The sequence below is a fragment of the Megascapheus bottae genome, chromosome 25 (genome assembly GCF_031878675.1).
Source record: "Megascapheus bottae isolate mThoBot1 chromosome 25, mThoBot2.hap1, whole genome shotgun sequence".
NCBI classification, from domain to species: Eukaryota; Metazoa; Chordata; class Mammalia; order Rodentia; family Geomyidae; genus Megascapheus; species Megascapheus bottae.
The window spans coordinates 9616918-9631881 of NC_143533.1; the positions used below are offsets into that span (position 1 = coordinate 9616918).

A 14964-nucleotide genomic window follows, 5' to 3' on the forward strand; every position below is an offset into this window, starting at 1 on the left:
ACTTTTACTGTTTAAATCTGGTTCTCTATTACTTGAGCCATATCAGTTGTTGGTGGTAATTGGAGATAAGAGTCTCATGGACTTTTCTGCCCAGGCTAGCTTCGAACTGTGATCCTCAGATCTAGCCTCCTGAGTAGCTAGGATTACAGGTGTGAACTACCAGTGCCCAGCTGCAGAGAATTTAACTTCCTAACTTTACCTGTTAGGTTAAGGTTAAGATAACCTGGTAATTACTAGTCTAAACGGTACTTACATTTTGGGGGAACAGGGGTGGGAGTGTTACTGGTACTTAAATTCATGGTTTTTTACATACTAAGCAAGCATTCTACCATTTGATCCATACCTCTAGCCCTTGGTCTTTTTTTTTTTCCTTTTGAAATCCTAGAGTGAGAACTCAGGGCCTGGGCACTGTCCCTGAGCCTCTCGTGCTCAAGGCTAGCACTCTTATCACTAAAGCCTCAGCACCACTTCCAGCTTCATGCATGGGAGGCAAGCACTCTTCCACTAAGCCACATCCCCAGCTGCCTTAGTCATTTTTGAGGTAGAGTCTTACTTTATGCCTGAGTAACCTGGGCTGCATTTTTCCTACTTTGTACTTCCATATGTCACTGTGACAGGTAGGTGTATACAGCCACTGGTTGAGATGGAGTCTCACAAAATTGTATGCCCAGGGTGGCATAAAATTCATGTCTTGCCTCCGAAGTAGCTAGGGTTCCATGTGGGGGGGGGGTGATGGTGTGTGTGTACATGTATGCGTGTGTGCTATTCCTCAGGCTTGCTCAGAGATTGGTCCCCAATCTTTTTTGCTCCAGGCTAGCATTCTACCGCTTAAGCCACTTCTTCCATTTATTTATTTATTTGGGTTTTTTTTTTTTGTTTATTTATTGCCAATCCTGGGGCTTGAACTCAGGGCCTGGGCACTGTCCCTGAGCTGCCTTTACTCAAGGCTAGTACTCTTATCACTTAAGCCACAGTGCCACTGCAGCTTTTTCTGTTTATATAATAATGAGGAGTTGAACCCAAGACTTCATGAATGCTAGGCAAGCACTCTTACTGCTAAGCCACATTCTTAGCCCAACAGTTCCTGCTTTTTGGTAGCTAATTGGAGATAAGTGTTTCACAGACTTTTCTGTATAGTCTGGCTTCAAACTGTGATCCTCAAATTTCAACCATCTGAATTAGGATTAGAAGTATGAGTTACCAGCACCTGGCTTGAGTTATCCTTTTTTTGAAAGAGAAAGAACGCTTCTCTCATTTTCCTCCCCCTTCTACCCAGCACACACTTTTTGTTGTTTGTATGATGAGGTTTTTTGTTGTTGTTTTGTTTTGCTTTTTGTTTTTTGTTTTTGTTTTCCTGAGGCAAAGTCTGGCTGTAGCCCAATCTGGCTTGGAACTCATAATTCCACCTAGGTGGAATTCCAAAGTGTGGGCCTTACAGGCATTAACTACCATGCCCAATTTACACAACATACTTCAAAATAAAAAGAAAAGAAAAGAAAAGGGCTGGGAATGTGGCTCAGTGGTAGAGCACTTGCCTAGCATGAAGCCCTGGGTTTAATTCCTCAATACTTATTAAAGAGAAGGCCAAAAACGGCACTGTGGCCTTGAGCAAAAGAAAAGAAGCTCAGGCACAGTGCCAAGGCCCTGAGTTCAAGCCCTAAGACTGGCAAAAACAACAACAAAACAATTTTTTTTTTGCCTTAGGTGCTAGAAATCCGTTCTGACTTTCTTTTCTGGTTCCTTTCCATAAACTTTGGGATCTTCTTTAAGGTTCAAGGCTTTAGTGACTATGTATATGTAACAAAAAAAGATACAAAGGCTCAATTTCTATGACTCAGAAATGTGAGCTACTCCTCTGCTCTTGCTTTTCCTTACCACCTCTTCCATAAAGCAAATCTGAGTTTGTGTCAGTAGCACATGTCTAGCGATATTCCAGTTACCAGGAGGGCTGTGAGCAAGATGATTATGAAGCATTTTCAATGGCAAGGCAGAGTTATCCTGATACTTTAATTCTGGGGCTAGTTGCTGTCAGCCTCCTGAGTATCTAGGATTACAGGTGTGAGCCACTGGTGCCTGGCCACAAAACCCTTTTTAAACAAAGCAAAAACCTTGTCATTGTCCTTCAAAGTGTCCTTTAGCCTTACTTTAAAAGTCAATAATCATTCACATATAATTATTTTTTCACATTGAAATATTAATAAAGATATATTGTTACACACGTATATCAGTGTATATCTGGGATCCAGTTGAATTTACTTCACAGAAAATTTTATTTTTTTAAGAATAAAAGGCTAATTATTAAGCAATAATAAGATCAAATTTCCAAAAGCTTCAAGGTGTTTCTATTTCAGTTCTCAGCCTTATGTGCAGTTAAAAATATCACTGCTTAGTTACTGTACATTATGGAATATTTTTAGGTAACAGCTTCAATGATAAAGAAGCCATTAACCTTGATATGTTGTATTTATCCCAAGTTAAATTTATGACACAGTGGAAGTTAGCTGTGATATTGTATATCTAACTTCCTCTTCTGTGCAGTTCGGTATATGTGTGTGAATAATATGCCCAGCAGAGTTTATAAGAATATACTTCGAGGCCAGGAGTTTGGCCTAGTGGTAGAGTGCTTGCCTAGTATGCACAAAGACAGGGGTTCCATTGCTTGATACCACATACATAGAAAAAGTTGAAAGTGGTGCTGTGGCTCAAGTAGTAGAGCTCACACACACTTTGAGGGGTTGGGAAAATAACTTAGTGGTAAAAAATGCACTTAGACATTCCTGAAGCCCTGGGTTTAATTCTTCCATACCACATAAACAGAAAGAAGCCTGTTAGTGGTGCTGTGGCTGAAGTGGTAGAGCTATAGCCTTGAGCAAAAGAAGCTTAGAACAGTGCCCAGGCCCTGAGTTCAAACCTGAGAAGGGGGGGTGGGGAGGGATATATAGGGATAATATAATTCAGAGACAATATGTTTAGCGTGTGTGTGTGTGTGTGTGTGTGTGTGTGTGTGTGTGTATCCTAATTTGAGGGGTTTTTTTTTGGGGGGGGGTTATTTTGGTCAGTAGTAGGACTTGAATTCTGGGCCTGGGCAGTGTCCCTGAGTCCTTTTAGCTCAAGACTAGCACTGTACCACTTGAGCCATAGCACCACTTCCAGTTTTCTAATAGCTAATTGGAAATAAGACTCTCACAGACTTTCATGCCCAGGCTGGCTTTGAACCATACTCCTCAGACCTCTGAGTAGCTAGGATTACAGGCATGAACCACTGGTGCCAAACTCCCGGCCCATGATTTGTTTTTGTTTTTTGCCAGTCCTGGGGCTTGAACTCAGGGCCTGAGCACTGTCCTTGGGCTTTCTCAAGGCTAGAGCTCTGCCACTTGAGCTACAGCACCACTTCCAACTTTTTTCTGTGTACATGGTACCGAGGAATGGAACCTGGGTCTTGGTGCGTGGTAGGCAAACACTCTACTACTAGGCCAAATTCCCGGCCCCATGATTTGGGTTTTTAAGAGATTGAACATATAGCTAAACTATTTCTGTGCATGTTACTAATTTAGGTGGGAGATCTTAATGGATTATTTCCAAAGCAGCTGAGAGGTTTTACGACTACCTTAGTTTTTGATATACAATAAGTCAAAGAACACAGTACATATCTATCTACCTTGCTCAGCTTTACTGTCTTGTTCCCTTATCGCTTAAAAGTATTTTATTTATCAAATGTATAGTTTCCCTTATATTTAAGGCTCTACCCTTAACAAAGTAGCATTTGTATTAAGGTTCCTTAAGCAATACTTCAGAGGTGGGAATGCAAAACAGGAGTGAAACATGTAAGATTTTTTTCTTCATTTAAATGCAGTATATGCCAGGTGCCGTGGCTCACTCTTGTAATCCTAACCCCTCAGGAGGCTAAGATCTGAGGATCTCAGTTCAAAGCCAGCCTAGATACTGAAGTCTGTGAGAAAACCGGAAGTAACATGTGGCTCTGACAGTAGCCTTGAGCTGAAGAGCTCAAGGACAATGCCCAGGCCTAGAGTTCAAGTCCTACAACTGACAATACAAATAAAGAGAGGTGGGGGGAGGAAGGAAGGAAGGAAGGAAGGAAAGAAGGAAGGAAGGAAGGAGGAAGAAAGGTAGGAAGGAAGGAAGGAAGGAAGGAAGGAAGGAAGGAAGGAAGGAAAGAAATGCAGCCCAAATAAATAAATGCAGCCCAAGTGATAAACCATTACTGTGTAGCAATCTCTAACCACCAAAGAGTTGTGGTAGTAAAACACCAGCTATTTTATAGGCAGTGGTGTGAGAAAACACTTAGGTGGCTACCTTTCTGTATGTAGACAGTTCTAGTAAATTATATGTCCTGGTGTACATACTTGATGGTATATTTTCTCTAATAACCTAAGAAATTTTGAACAGTTAAATCTTTTAATATTAAAATCATTCCCTTCAAAAAGTATGGAGTCCACATATTCTGATCTGAAATAACTTTCTTCTCTTTGGTCAGTCATGGGGTTTGAACTCAGGGTCTGGAGACTGTCCTGAGCTTTTTCTTTGAAGGCTAGCACTCTTACCACTTTGAGCCACAGCGCCACCTCCAGTTTTTTGGGAGATTAATTGGAGATAAGAGTCTCATGGAGGGTGGAGAGTGTGGGGGGGAGGGAAATGGGTACCAAGACATGTGAAAGGGTATCAGTGTATGTGAATTAATGCACCCTCTATCTGGCAAATATCATGTAACCCTTTTACTAATTACAATAAAAAAAAAAGAGTCTCATGGACTTTCCTGCCTGGACTGGCTTCGGACCACAATCCTCAGATCTCAGCCTCCTGAGGATTATGGGTATGAGCCATTGGAGCCTGGCTTGAAAGAACTTTTATTTTCTTTTTTTGGTGGATCATGGGGCTTGAACCCAGCCTGAGCACTGTCTCTGAGCTTTTCAGCTCAAGGCTACCACCCTACCCTTAAGCCAAGCCCCAGTTCCCGTTTTCTAGAAGTTAATGGAGATAAGAGTTTCAGGTCCTTCTGTGCCTGGGGCTGACTTTGAACCTTGATCCTCAGATCTTAGCTTCTTGAGTAGCTGGGATTACAGCTGTGAGCCACTGCTGCTAGCTTAGAAAGAACATCTTAAAGAAACTAGTCTTTATAACATATTAGACATAAAGCAGTGCCTTTTTTTTTTTAAATCTGTAGATGGAGTTTTCCAGCTAAGGTAGCCTATCACTTGTAGATACTATGTTTGCTTTTTCCTAGAAATTTTAATTCAGCAGGTGTAAAGTCACTCCATCTGTTTTTAAGTTTTCAAGATGTTTCAAATAAACACCCTTACTTCTAGTTGAGTACCACATGTACTCTAGTTGTGGCACCACATGTAATCCGTATAACATGGCAGTGAGTTTCATTTATCCTGATTTTGTGGCTTTACAAAGAAGAATCTAGAAGGAAATCCTAGCCATAATCAGAATGTGGATTTTTAAAAAGGAATTAGCTTAGAAATCTTCACTTCACAGATGGAAAAGCCAACCCACATAGCGAAGCAAAGGAATTTTCCAGAGTGGGTAGTAGAATCAGATCCAAGACTGACTTAAGTTCTTTTTACACTAGTGTCTTGGACCTCGTATCTCTCCTAGAAATGCTTCAAAGCCACTCAGTGATCTAGAAGTTGTCTTTAATACACCACAGCTTACCAAGGCCATTGTGCAGTTTCAGGGTGTTTAATAAAGACAATCATGCACCAAGCAGGAACTCCTATTTTTTGAAATTCTCAGGCAGGAGTTAGAACTAACAATGTAACTAGAAATTATAGACATTACCCAAATGCTTTTGTGAATTCTTACTGATCATGAAGACTCCTGGCAAGAAATATATAGATTTGATATTGAAGATTACTGAGAACAAGAAGATGATTTATCTCATTTTAACTGGCAGCAAGTCTAGGACATTATGCTAATATTATGTTTCTAAGCAGGCCTGACTTTTAGGTTTTACTCTAGAAAGAGGATTTTGTGTCCAGATTTTCAGAAGTCATGCTTATTAATTAAGATATTTGGCTGTTGGCTATTATATATGTATATATTTGTAACAAAATATTTATATGCACATGTATAATAACTACTTCAGTGAAAGTAGAGATTTCTTTTTCTTTTAGAGTAGAAAAATCTAGAAGGAAGGGAAGTCAAAAGATTGCATGGTTATTCTGCAGCCATGAGATGCTCAGGTTCTTCTCATTTTGCCTTATTCATTCCTTTTTTTTTTTTTTTTTGCCAGTCCTGGGGCTTGAACTCAGGGCTGAGTGCTTTCCTTGGGCTTTCTCAAGGCTAGAACCCTACCACTTGAGCCACAGCACCACTTTCAGCTTTTTCTATCTATGTGGTACTAAGGAATCAAACCCAGGTCTTCGTGATGCTAGGCAATCATTCTACTACTAGGCCAAACTCCCGGCCCCCTGCCCTATTTATTCTTGCACCATCTTACATCCCCAAGGTACCTGGTTATTCTAGATTGCTTCTGGACATCCAAAGCATCATATTTCCCACTGAGTCACCTCTCTTAAAATAACTTTTCTAAGCTGGACACTGATGGCTAACACCTGTAATCCTAACTACTCAGGAAGCTGAGATCTGAGGGTGATGGTTCGAACCTCGTTTGGCCAAGAAAGTCTGTGAGACTCTTATCTCCAAATAACCACCAAAAGCCAGTAGAGCTTTGGCTCAGAATGGTAGAGCGCCAGCCTTGAGCACAAAAAGCTCAGACACAGTGTCCAAGCCTTGAATACAAACCCCAGAGTTGGCACCAAAACGACAACAACAAAAAACAAAACAAAACACAAAACTTTCCTAGAATCACCCTACCCAATGATTTCTGCATGCTTTTCATTTGTCAGTGCTGTTCCAAGGGAGACCAGAAAGTTATAAGTGCTCAATTTGGAAAAAAAAACAAAGGGGGCGGGGAGCATGGCTGAGTGGTAGAGTGCTTGCCTAGCATGCATGAAGACCTAGGTTCGATTCTTTGGTACCACATACATGGTAAAGCCAGAAGTGGTGCTATGGTTCAAGTGGTAGATCTCTAGCTTTGAGGAAAGCCTAGGAACAGTGTTCAGTCCCTGAGTTCAGTCCCCAAGATGGACCAAAAAAAAAAAAAGCTCAAGTTGCTTTTTGCTTGTTACTAAATAGGGGGAAAAGAAGATAGTAGGCAGGCAACCCAATAGATTACCACTGTTAGCCTTGAAGGATAAAATTCTTACATTCAGAAAATAAAAGTTTAGTGATGTCAAAAACTAGTACATAAATTTAAATTAAAAATATTTTTAAATCCTGTCTGCCATATGTCTGATAAATAAAAGCAGTAAATCTCTAAGATAGAGTGTTCTGCATTGGATTTCTCAGCAGGACTCATTGGAAACAGTTGTTAGGTTTTGTATATTTCAAATAATGAAAAATGACCTCTTCAAAATAATAGGAGAAAAAAGGCACTTCAAATTAAATCCAATTTTTCTTTGGAGTGGAAACAACCACAAAGTTAGTAGGAGTGGAATATACTGTATTAGGTGATACAAGTTAAGAATTAACCTATCAACAGAAAGCACTTAAGTTGTTTAGTGTTTAAGTGGAACAAGATATATTAATAATGGGAGTGGAGGGGCCTGGAGTTTGGCCTAGTGGTAGAGTGCTTGTCTAGCATGCACGATGACCTGGGTTCGATTCCTTGGCATCACATATATAAAAAAAGCAGGAAATGGTGCTGTGGCTCTAGTGGTAGAGCTCTAGCCTTGAGAAAACCCAAGGACAGTGCTCAGGCTCTGAGTTGAAGGCCCAGGACTGGCCAAAAAAATTGTGTGTGTGTGTGCGCGCGCGTGCACATGAGCATGCATGTGCAAGTGTGCTGATGTTCATGCTTTACAACATGAATTATCTTAATACAGCCAATGAATATTTACAAAAAAAATAATAGCCAGGTGCAGTGGCTCATACCTGTAATTCAGCTACTCAGGAAGCTGAGATCTGAAGATCGAGGTTCAAAGCCAGCCTGGGCACTGAAGAATGTGAGACTCTTTCTCCAGTTAGCCACTAGAAAACAGGAAGTGGCGCTGTGGCTCAGGGGAAAGGCCATAGCCTTGAGCTGAAGAGCTCAGGGACAGCACCCAGGCCCAGAGTTCAAGCCCCATGACCAACAATAAATTTTAAATAAATAAATAAATAAATAAATAAATAAATAAATAAAGGAGGTGGAAATGTGGTTCCGTTTGAGTGCTAGCCTTAAGCAAAGACTGAGCAAAAATGGCAGATATCAAGTCATGTACCGCTAGTTATATACACATATATCATAGCACTAACTCTCAAAATAACTACAGAGTCTACAAAACCTGCTCTGGGGCAGAGGATTAGATGTATGTTACCTCTGCTTATATTTCACCCATTCACATAAATCCCACTTTTGTGGGGTAGAAATGTTTTTTCTCTGTACAGTAGAATGAAATTTTTTAGGATTAGTAGTTGCATCAAAACACAGTCTGTGCATATCTGAAATAACTATGATGAACACCCTTGATGCAATCTTAATGATATACACTGGAAAAAAAATACAGGAAACTTAAAATAGGCTTTGTTGAGGGCAGTAGGTACCTGCTGAGATATCTTCCTGGGAATCACTGTTCTAAGATAATTTATGTATGAAAATAAAGCAGTTACCCATGTTGAAATTTTTTTTTGTTGAGTTTTTTTTTTAACTGTATTTTTTTTTTGTCTTTTCTTTTTTGGCACTGGGGATCGAACCCAGGACATTGCACTTCCTAGGCAAGCGCTTTGCCACTGAGCTACATCCCAGCCCCATGTTGAAATTTTTTAAGAAAGGAGAAAGAAAATAAGAGAAAGAAGATTGATTGAAAAATATGAGTGGTCTTATAACCATTTACTAGGGCCAGGAGTTTGGCCTAGTGGTAGAGTGCTTGCCTAGCATGTATGAAGACCCAGGTTTGATTCCTTGTTACCACATGTCTAGAAAAAGCCGGAAGTGGAGCTAAGGCTTAAGTGGTAGAGCTCTAGCCTTGGGAAAGCCCAAGGACAGTGCTCAGGCCCTGACTATAAACCCCAGGACTGGGGGGAAAAAATAGTCATAGCCATTTGCTAGTTTCATTATTCCATTTAACACATGTATTGAATGTCTCATATTTACAAACATATTATGAAAAGAAAATTGAAGCTAGAGCTGGTGGCTCTAGTAGTCTGTAGTCCTTAGCTACTTAAGAGGCTGGGATCTTAGGATCACAGTTCGAAACCAAAACTGGGCAATGTCCCCATGAGACTTTTTTTTTTTTTTAAATAAAATTTTGACCAGTCCTGGGTTTGAACTCAGGGCCGAGGTACTGTCCCTGAGCTTTTGCTCAAAGCTAGCACTCTACCATTTGAGCCACAGAGCACTTTCAGATTTTTCTATGTATGTGTTACTGCGGCTTCATGTGTGCAAGCACTCTACCACTAAGCCACATCCCCAGCCCCCAATGAGATTCATCTCCAGTTAACTCAGAAGTGGAGCTGTGTGCTAGCTAGTCCTGAGTGAAGAAGGTAAGGACAGTGACCAGACCCTGAGTTCAAACCCCAGTATTGATACAAAAATAAAGAAATTGATTCACAAATTGTACCTTAGGTGAGAAAATTCTAGTTTGACTTATTACCATGAATTTCAAAACTAGTGAAAACCCAGCTTTATTGTTGTTTATATTTTTCCTCCCTTTCCTTGTATAATTACTTATCAGCATCTAGATACTAAGTGTCTATTGACTTTACCGGTTGATAGAAAACAGAACACACTATATAGGTTCCCTGTGAGAAGGGGACAGTTGTGCTGGCCTAGGGCCAGGCTGCACCCTTTTTGACCTCACTCCAGAATAGCAGTTACAGACAACCCCATGTGGCTAATGAAATCAGCTAATGCAGCAAGGTCTGCAGCCTGGCCTTTGAGCTCATCAAGCCATCCTTTGAACCTTTTATGATACTGCACTTTCAGGCATCCTTTGAGAAAAATACTTTGCACCTTGATCCAATAATGGATCAGGGACCATTCTATTTTATGTAGTAGTGGAAATGCCTTTGGCACTCTGATATTAAATAACTGCTTATTTGAACATACTGTAAAGTGACTTAGTCCTTTCCACCCACTGGTAGTTCCTACTGACACTATTATGCTCACTGTAACTTTCCTAGTAGGGACTATGAAAGGAAACTGAAATCTCTCCAATTAAACTTAATGTCAAAATCATTAGTAATGCAATTACCTCACGTTTTTTTTTTTGTTTGTTTTTTTGTTTCCCTCTCTACGAAATTTCCTTGCTTTTCAGGGGAAGGTCTCCCACAGGTGTACTACTTTGGGCCATGTGGGAAGTACAATGCCATGGTGCTGGAGCTCCTTGGTCCTAGCTTGGAGGATTTGTTTGACCTCTGTGACCGAACATTTACTTTGAAGACAGTGTTAATGATTGCTATTCAACTGGTAAGTTAGCATTGACTATTCCAGAAGATACGCAGCTCCCCTAATCAGGACCTTGTAGGCCTTTTGATGTCAGTTTGTTAACTGTAAATAATACCTCTTGCATTAGTACAGGATTTTTGAAATTTTAAGAAGCTGGTTGATGCTAATAATACTGGTAATAATATCCACTCAGGGATCACACAATTTGTAGTTTACCCAGTTTTAAGAGTGTGCATTGAAGCAATATCCTGCTTAACTCAATTGGAAACGTACAGTTTATATTAGGGAAGAGGATATTTGTCCAATTAGATGTAATTGGACAAATTGAAATAAATTCTTCAATATGTATAAGCTCTCAAACATATAGGTTTTATATTATGTCTTATTAGGGTTGCAAATTAGAAAATATTGACAATACAACATAGTGCATTAACCCCCATTCAAAGCTGGTGACTATTTCCCTTAGTTTTTTTTTTTTTTTTTTTTTTTTTTTTTTGCCAGTCCTGGGCTTGAGCTCAGGGCCTGAGCACTGTCCTTGGACTTTCTCAAGGCTAGAGCTCTACCACTTGAGCCTCAGCACCACTTCCGGCTTCTTTCTATGTATGTGGTACTGAGGAATTGAACCCGGGTCTTCATGCATGCTAGGCAAGCATTTTAACCACTAGGCTAAACTCCTGGCCTCTTTTTTTTTTTTTTTGCCAGTCCTGGGCTTGAGCTCAGGGCCTGAGCACTGTCCTTGGACTTTCTCAAGGCTAGAGCTCTACCACTTGAGCCTCAGCACCACTTCCGGCTTTTTTCTATGTATGTGGTACCGAGGAATCGAACCCAGGTCTTCATGCATGCTAGGCAAGCACTTTAACCACTAGGCCAAACTCCTGGCCCCTTCCCTTAGTTCTCTAGCATATTATATACTCTGGCTGGCCAAGGGCAGTTGCAACAACTCCTTTGAGAAGTTTGTTAGGCTCTCGGAGGAAGGACTCTGTTGAATTTACTGTCTAAGTGCTTAAGATTCTCTTTTATACTAAGTAGAACAGCTTAAAGTAAAAATTATTCCTGCTTCTGTATTAACTGACTCATGTCAGGCCAGTATTAGCTTGTCTGGTCCTCACTTTTCTTAGAACTTTTATAACAGTGACAACTGGGCTAGGTTGTGCAGGAAGGAAGGGAAAGAAGGAAGGAAAGGAAATTTTTTGAATATACTTTTATAAACTATTTCTAGCTTATTTTTTTTCTCTTTTAGCTTTCTCGAATGGAATATGTACACTCAAAGAATCTTATTTACCGAGATGTCAAGCCAGAGAACTTCCTGATTGGCCGACAAGGCAATAAGAAAGAACATGTTATACACATTATAGACTTTGGACTGGCTAAGGAATACATTGATCCTGAAACCAAAAAACACATACCTTATAGGGAGCACAAAAGTTTAACTGGAACTGCAAGATATATGTCTATCAACACACATCTTGGCAAAGGTGTGTTTATTTTCTTCTCCATGAATGGGGCAGGTCATTAGAAAAACTTTCTGTTCCAATAACACTTTTATCCCCATTGTGCATTGCAACTTGTGGTATCTGTTGCTTCAAAAGGTAAGTGAATTTTATTTATTTATTTTTTTTTGCCTTGTGCATGCTCAACAAGCGCTCAATGACTGAACTACATTCCTAGTCCAAGGTAAGTGATTTTTATATTTGAAAAATTGAAATAGTAGTTAATGGTGTTACCAGTTATCTTATTGATTACTTAGGGATTTTTAATTCTTCACATATGGTTCCAGGTGCTTTATTTCTCAGCAGTGTAAGATTGTGGGTTATTGTAACCAAATAATAACATTTGAGTGAGACATGAATCAGCTGTTCATATATGTATGGTCCTCATGTATGACAATCCTGAGAAGGCACCAGGCTAGCATCTACTTAGGAAAAGAGAACTTCACTAAAACATTACATATATAATTTTTAGAAACACCTGTCTTGCCTCCAGTGAAAATATATTTGCTATACCATGGTATTTGTATTTTATTGGGGATAAATAATGTACACGAAAATTGTTAGAAGATCTAATCAAGGAAGATGTTTCTTGTTAGAGGATCTAGTCCAAGAAAGGGTATTTGTGAGAGAAGCCTAAGGAAACGATAGGGAAGCCAAGTAGTCAGAGCCCTGAGCCCCTTTCCAGATCTCCAAAACAATTTTCCCCCTCTCATTTATTTCACATATTGGATTTTCATGGAAGAATCTATTTGAAGAAAAGTTTCGTAGGTAACTGAAAAAGTATATTTATAAATTGATAATGGGCTGGGTGTGGTGGCCCATGCCTCTAATCCTAGCTACTCAGGAGGCTGAGATCTGAGGATCAAGGTTCAAAGCCAGCCCGGGTACTAAAGACCATGAGATTCTTATCTTCAGTTAATCAGTAGAAAATGTGAAGTGGGACTGTAATTCAAGGAGTAGGTTGGTAGCCTTGAGCTGAAGAGCTCAGGGACAGTGCCCAGGTCCAGTTCAAGCCCCACAACCTTCCCTCCCCCCAAAAATGATACTAATGGGGCTGAGAATGTGGCTTAGTGGTAGAATACTTGCCTTGCATGCATGGAGCACTGGGTTGGGTTCCATTCCTCAGTACCACATAAACAGAAAAAGCTGGAAATAGATCTGTGGCTCAAGCAGTAGAGTGCTATCCTTGAGCAAAAATGAAGTTCAGGGATAGTGCTCCAAACTGAGTTCAAGCCCCAAGACTAGCAAAAAAAAAAAAAAAAAAAAAAAAGATACTAAGCCGGGTACTGGTTGCTCATGCCTATAATCCTAGCTACTCAGGAGGCTGAGCTCTGAGGATCACCATTCAAAACCAGCCCAAGCATGAAAGTCCATGAGTCTCTCATCTCCAATTAACACCAGAAAACAAAGTGGCTTTGTGGCTCAAGGTGGTAGAGCACTAGCCTTGGGCAAAAGAGCTCAGAGACAGTGCCCAGTCCTTGAGTTCAAGCCCAGTGACCAACAAAAATAAAAATAAGAAATTGATACTATGTGTAAAGAGAATATTATCCATTTTCTATACTCCTTCCATAGCTAGTTATATAAAATTTATAAATGCAAACCTGTTACACACTAGTAAGTATTTTAAAGGTCACTGTAGCATCTAAGTTGCCTCATCAAATAAATTTTGCAAGTCTTTAGGTCCAGATTCTAATGAAAAAAAGATGTTATAAATAGTATGATTTAAAAAGAAAAAAGAAAAAGATACAGTTGATGGGCCAGGTAGAGTACTTGCCTAGCATGCACGAAGACCCTGGTTGGATGCCTCAGTACCACATACATAGAAAAAGCCAGAAGTGGTGATGTGGCTCAAGTGGTAGAGCTCTGTCCTTGAGGAAAGACAAGGATAGTGCTTAGGCCCTGAGTTCAAGCCCCAAGATTGGCAACACACACACACACACACACACACACACACACATACACACACACACACACACACACAGTCGAAATCATGATTGCTATCAGAAGGTTGTCAGTAATCATATGAAAATCCTTTTTATTAAATGTGATCCTTTTTTTTTTTTTTTTGCCACTCCCAGAGCTTGAACTCAGGGCCTGAGTGCTATTGTTGGGCTTTCTTAAGGCTAGAGCTCTATCACTTGAGCCACAGCACCACTTCCAAATTTTTTCTATGTATGTGGTACCAGGGAATCAAACCTAGGTGGTCCTGCATGCTAGGCAAACACTTTACCACTAGGCCAAACTCCCAGCCTCAAATGTGACAGTTTAAAATTAGACTAGCAGGTCATCCTCAGTTCTATGTAAAATGAATTGGTTTATCTCCCTGAAACTTACATATGAAATGAGAGTCATGCCTCAGAAGGTGTATTTGGATAGTAAATGTAGAATTACTGTGCCTAAGCTAGTCCATTTTCTGTTGCTATAACAGAAAACTTGAAACTGGGTAATTTATGAAAAGAGGTTTGTTGATCTCATCATTTGGAAAGCAGAGAAATTTAAGATCTGGTGACTTCATTTGGCGAGGGTCTCATGCTGTATTATGACAGTGGCATCAGTCACTGGGCAAAAGCACAGGTAACGTGGTGAATGAGCCTTTATGGTGGCTCACTTGTCACCTCAGGTATACAGGAAGCAGAAATAGAATAGCAGTTCATATCAGCACCAGCAAAGTGCCAAAGTGTAATACCTTCTTTGAAAAGTCACAAAACTAGAAAGGACTGGAAGCATGACTGAAATGGTAGAGCACTGATTAGCAAGCAGAATCCCAATATTGCCCACTCACAACACAAAAGGAATAATGTGAGAAGAAAACAGAAGAAAGGGGAAAGAACCTGCTCATAAGAAAACAGACAGTCTGGGGCCGGGAGTTTGGCCTAGTGGTTAAAGTGCTTGCCTAGCATGCACGAAGGCCTGGGTTCGGTTCCTCGGTACCACATGCATAGAAAAAAGCCAGAAGTGGTGCTGAGGCTCAAGTGGTAGAGCTCTAACCTTGAGAAAATCCAAGGACAGTGCTCAGTCCCT

General features: G+C 40.3%; 1 protein-coding gene across 7 annotated transcripts in view; it reads left to right on the plus strand.

Annotated features, from left to right (window-relative positions):
* Positions 1 to 14964, plus strand: part of Csnk1g1 (casein kinase 1 gamma 1) — a 121209-nt gene that overhangs the window by 71618 nt on the left and 34627 nt on the right. For all 7 annotated transcript variants that reach the window (XR_016539662.1, XM_090358200.1, XM_090358201.1 and 4 more), the window contains exons 6-7: positions 10323 to 10474; positions 11694 to 11928. Coding sequence is in view for 6 of the 7 variants with exons in the window: in XM_090358200.1 (XP_090214326.1) it covers positions 10323 to 10474; positions 11694 to 11928 (387 nt within the window). In the remaining variant the exon portion in view is untranslated. The remainder of the gene's footprint in view (positions 1 to 10322; positions 10475 to 11693; positions 11929 to 14964) is intronic.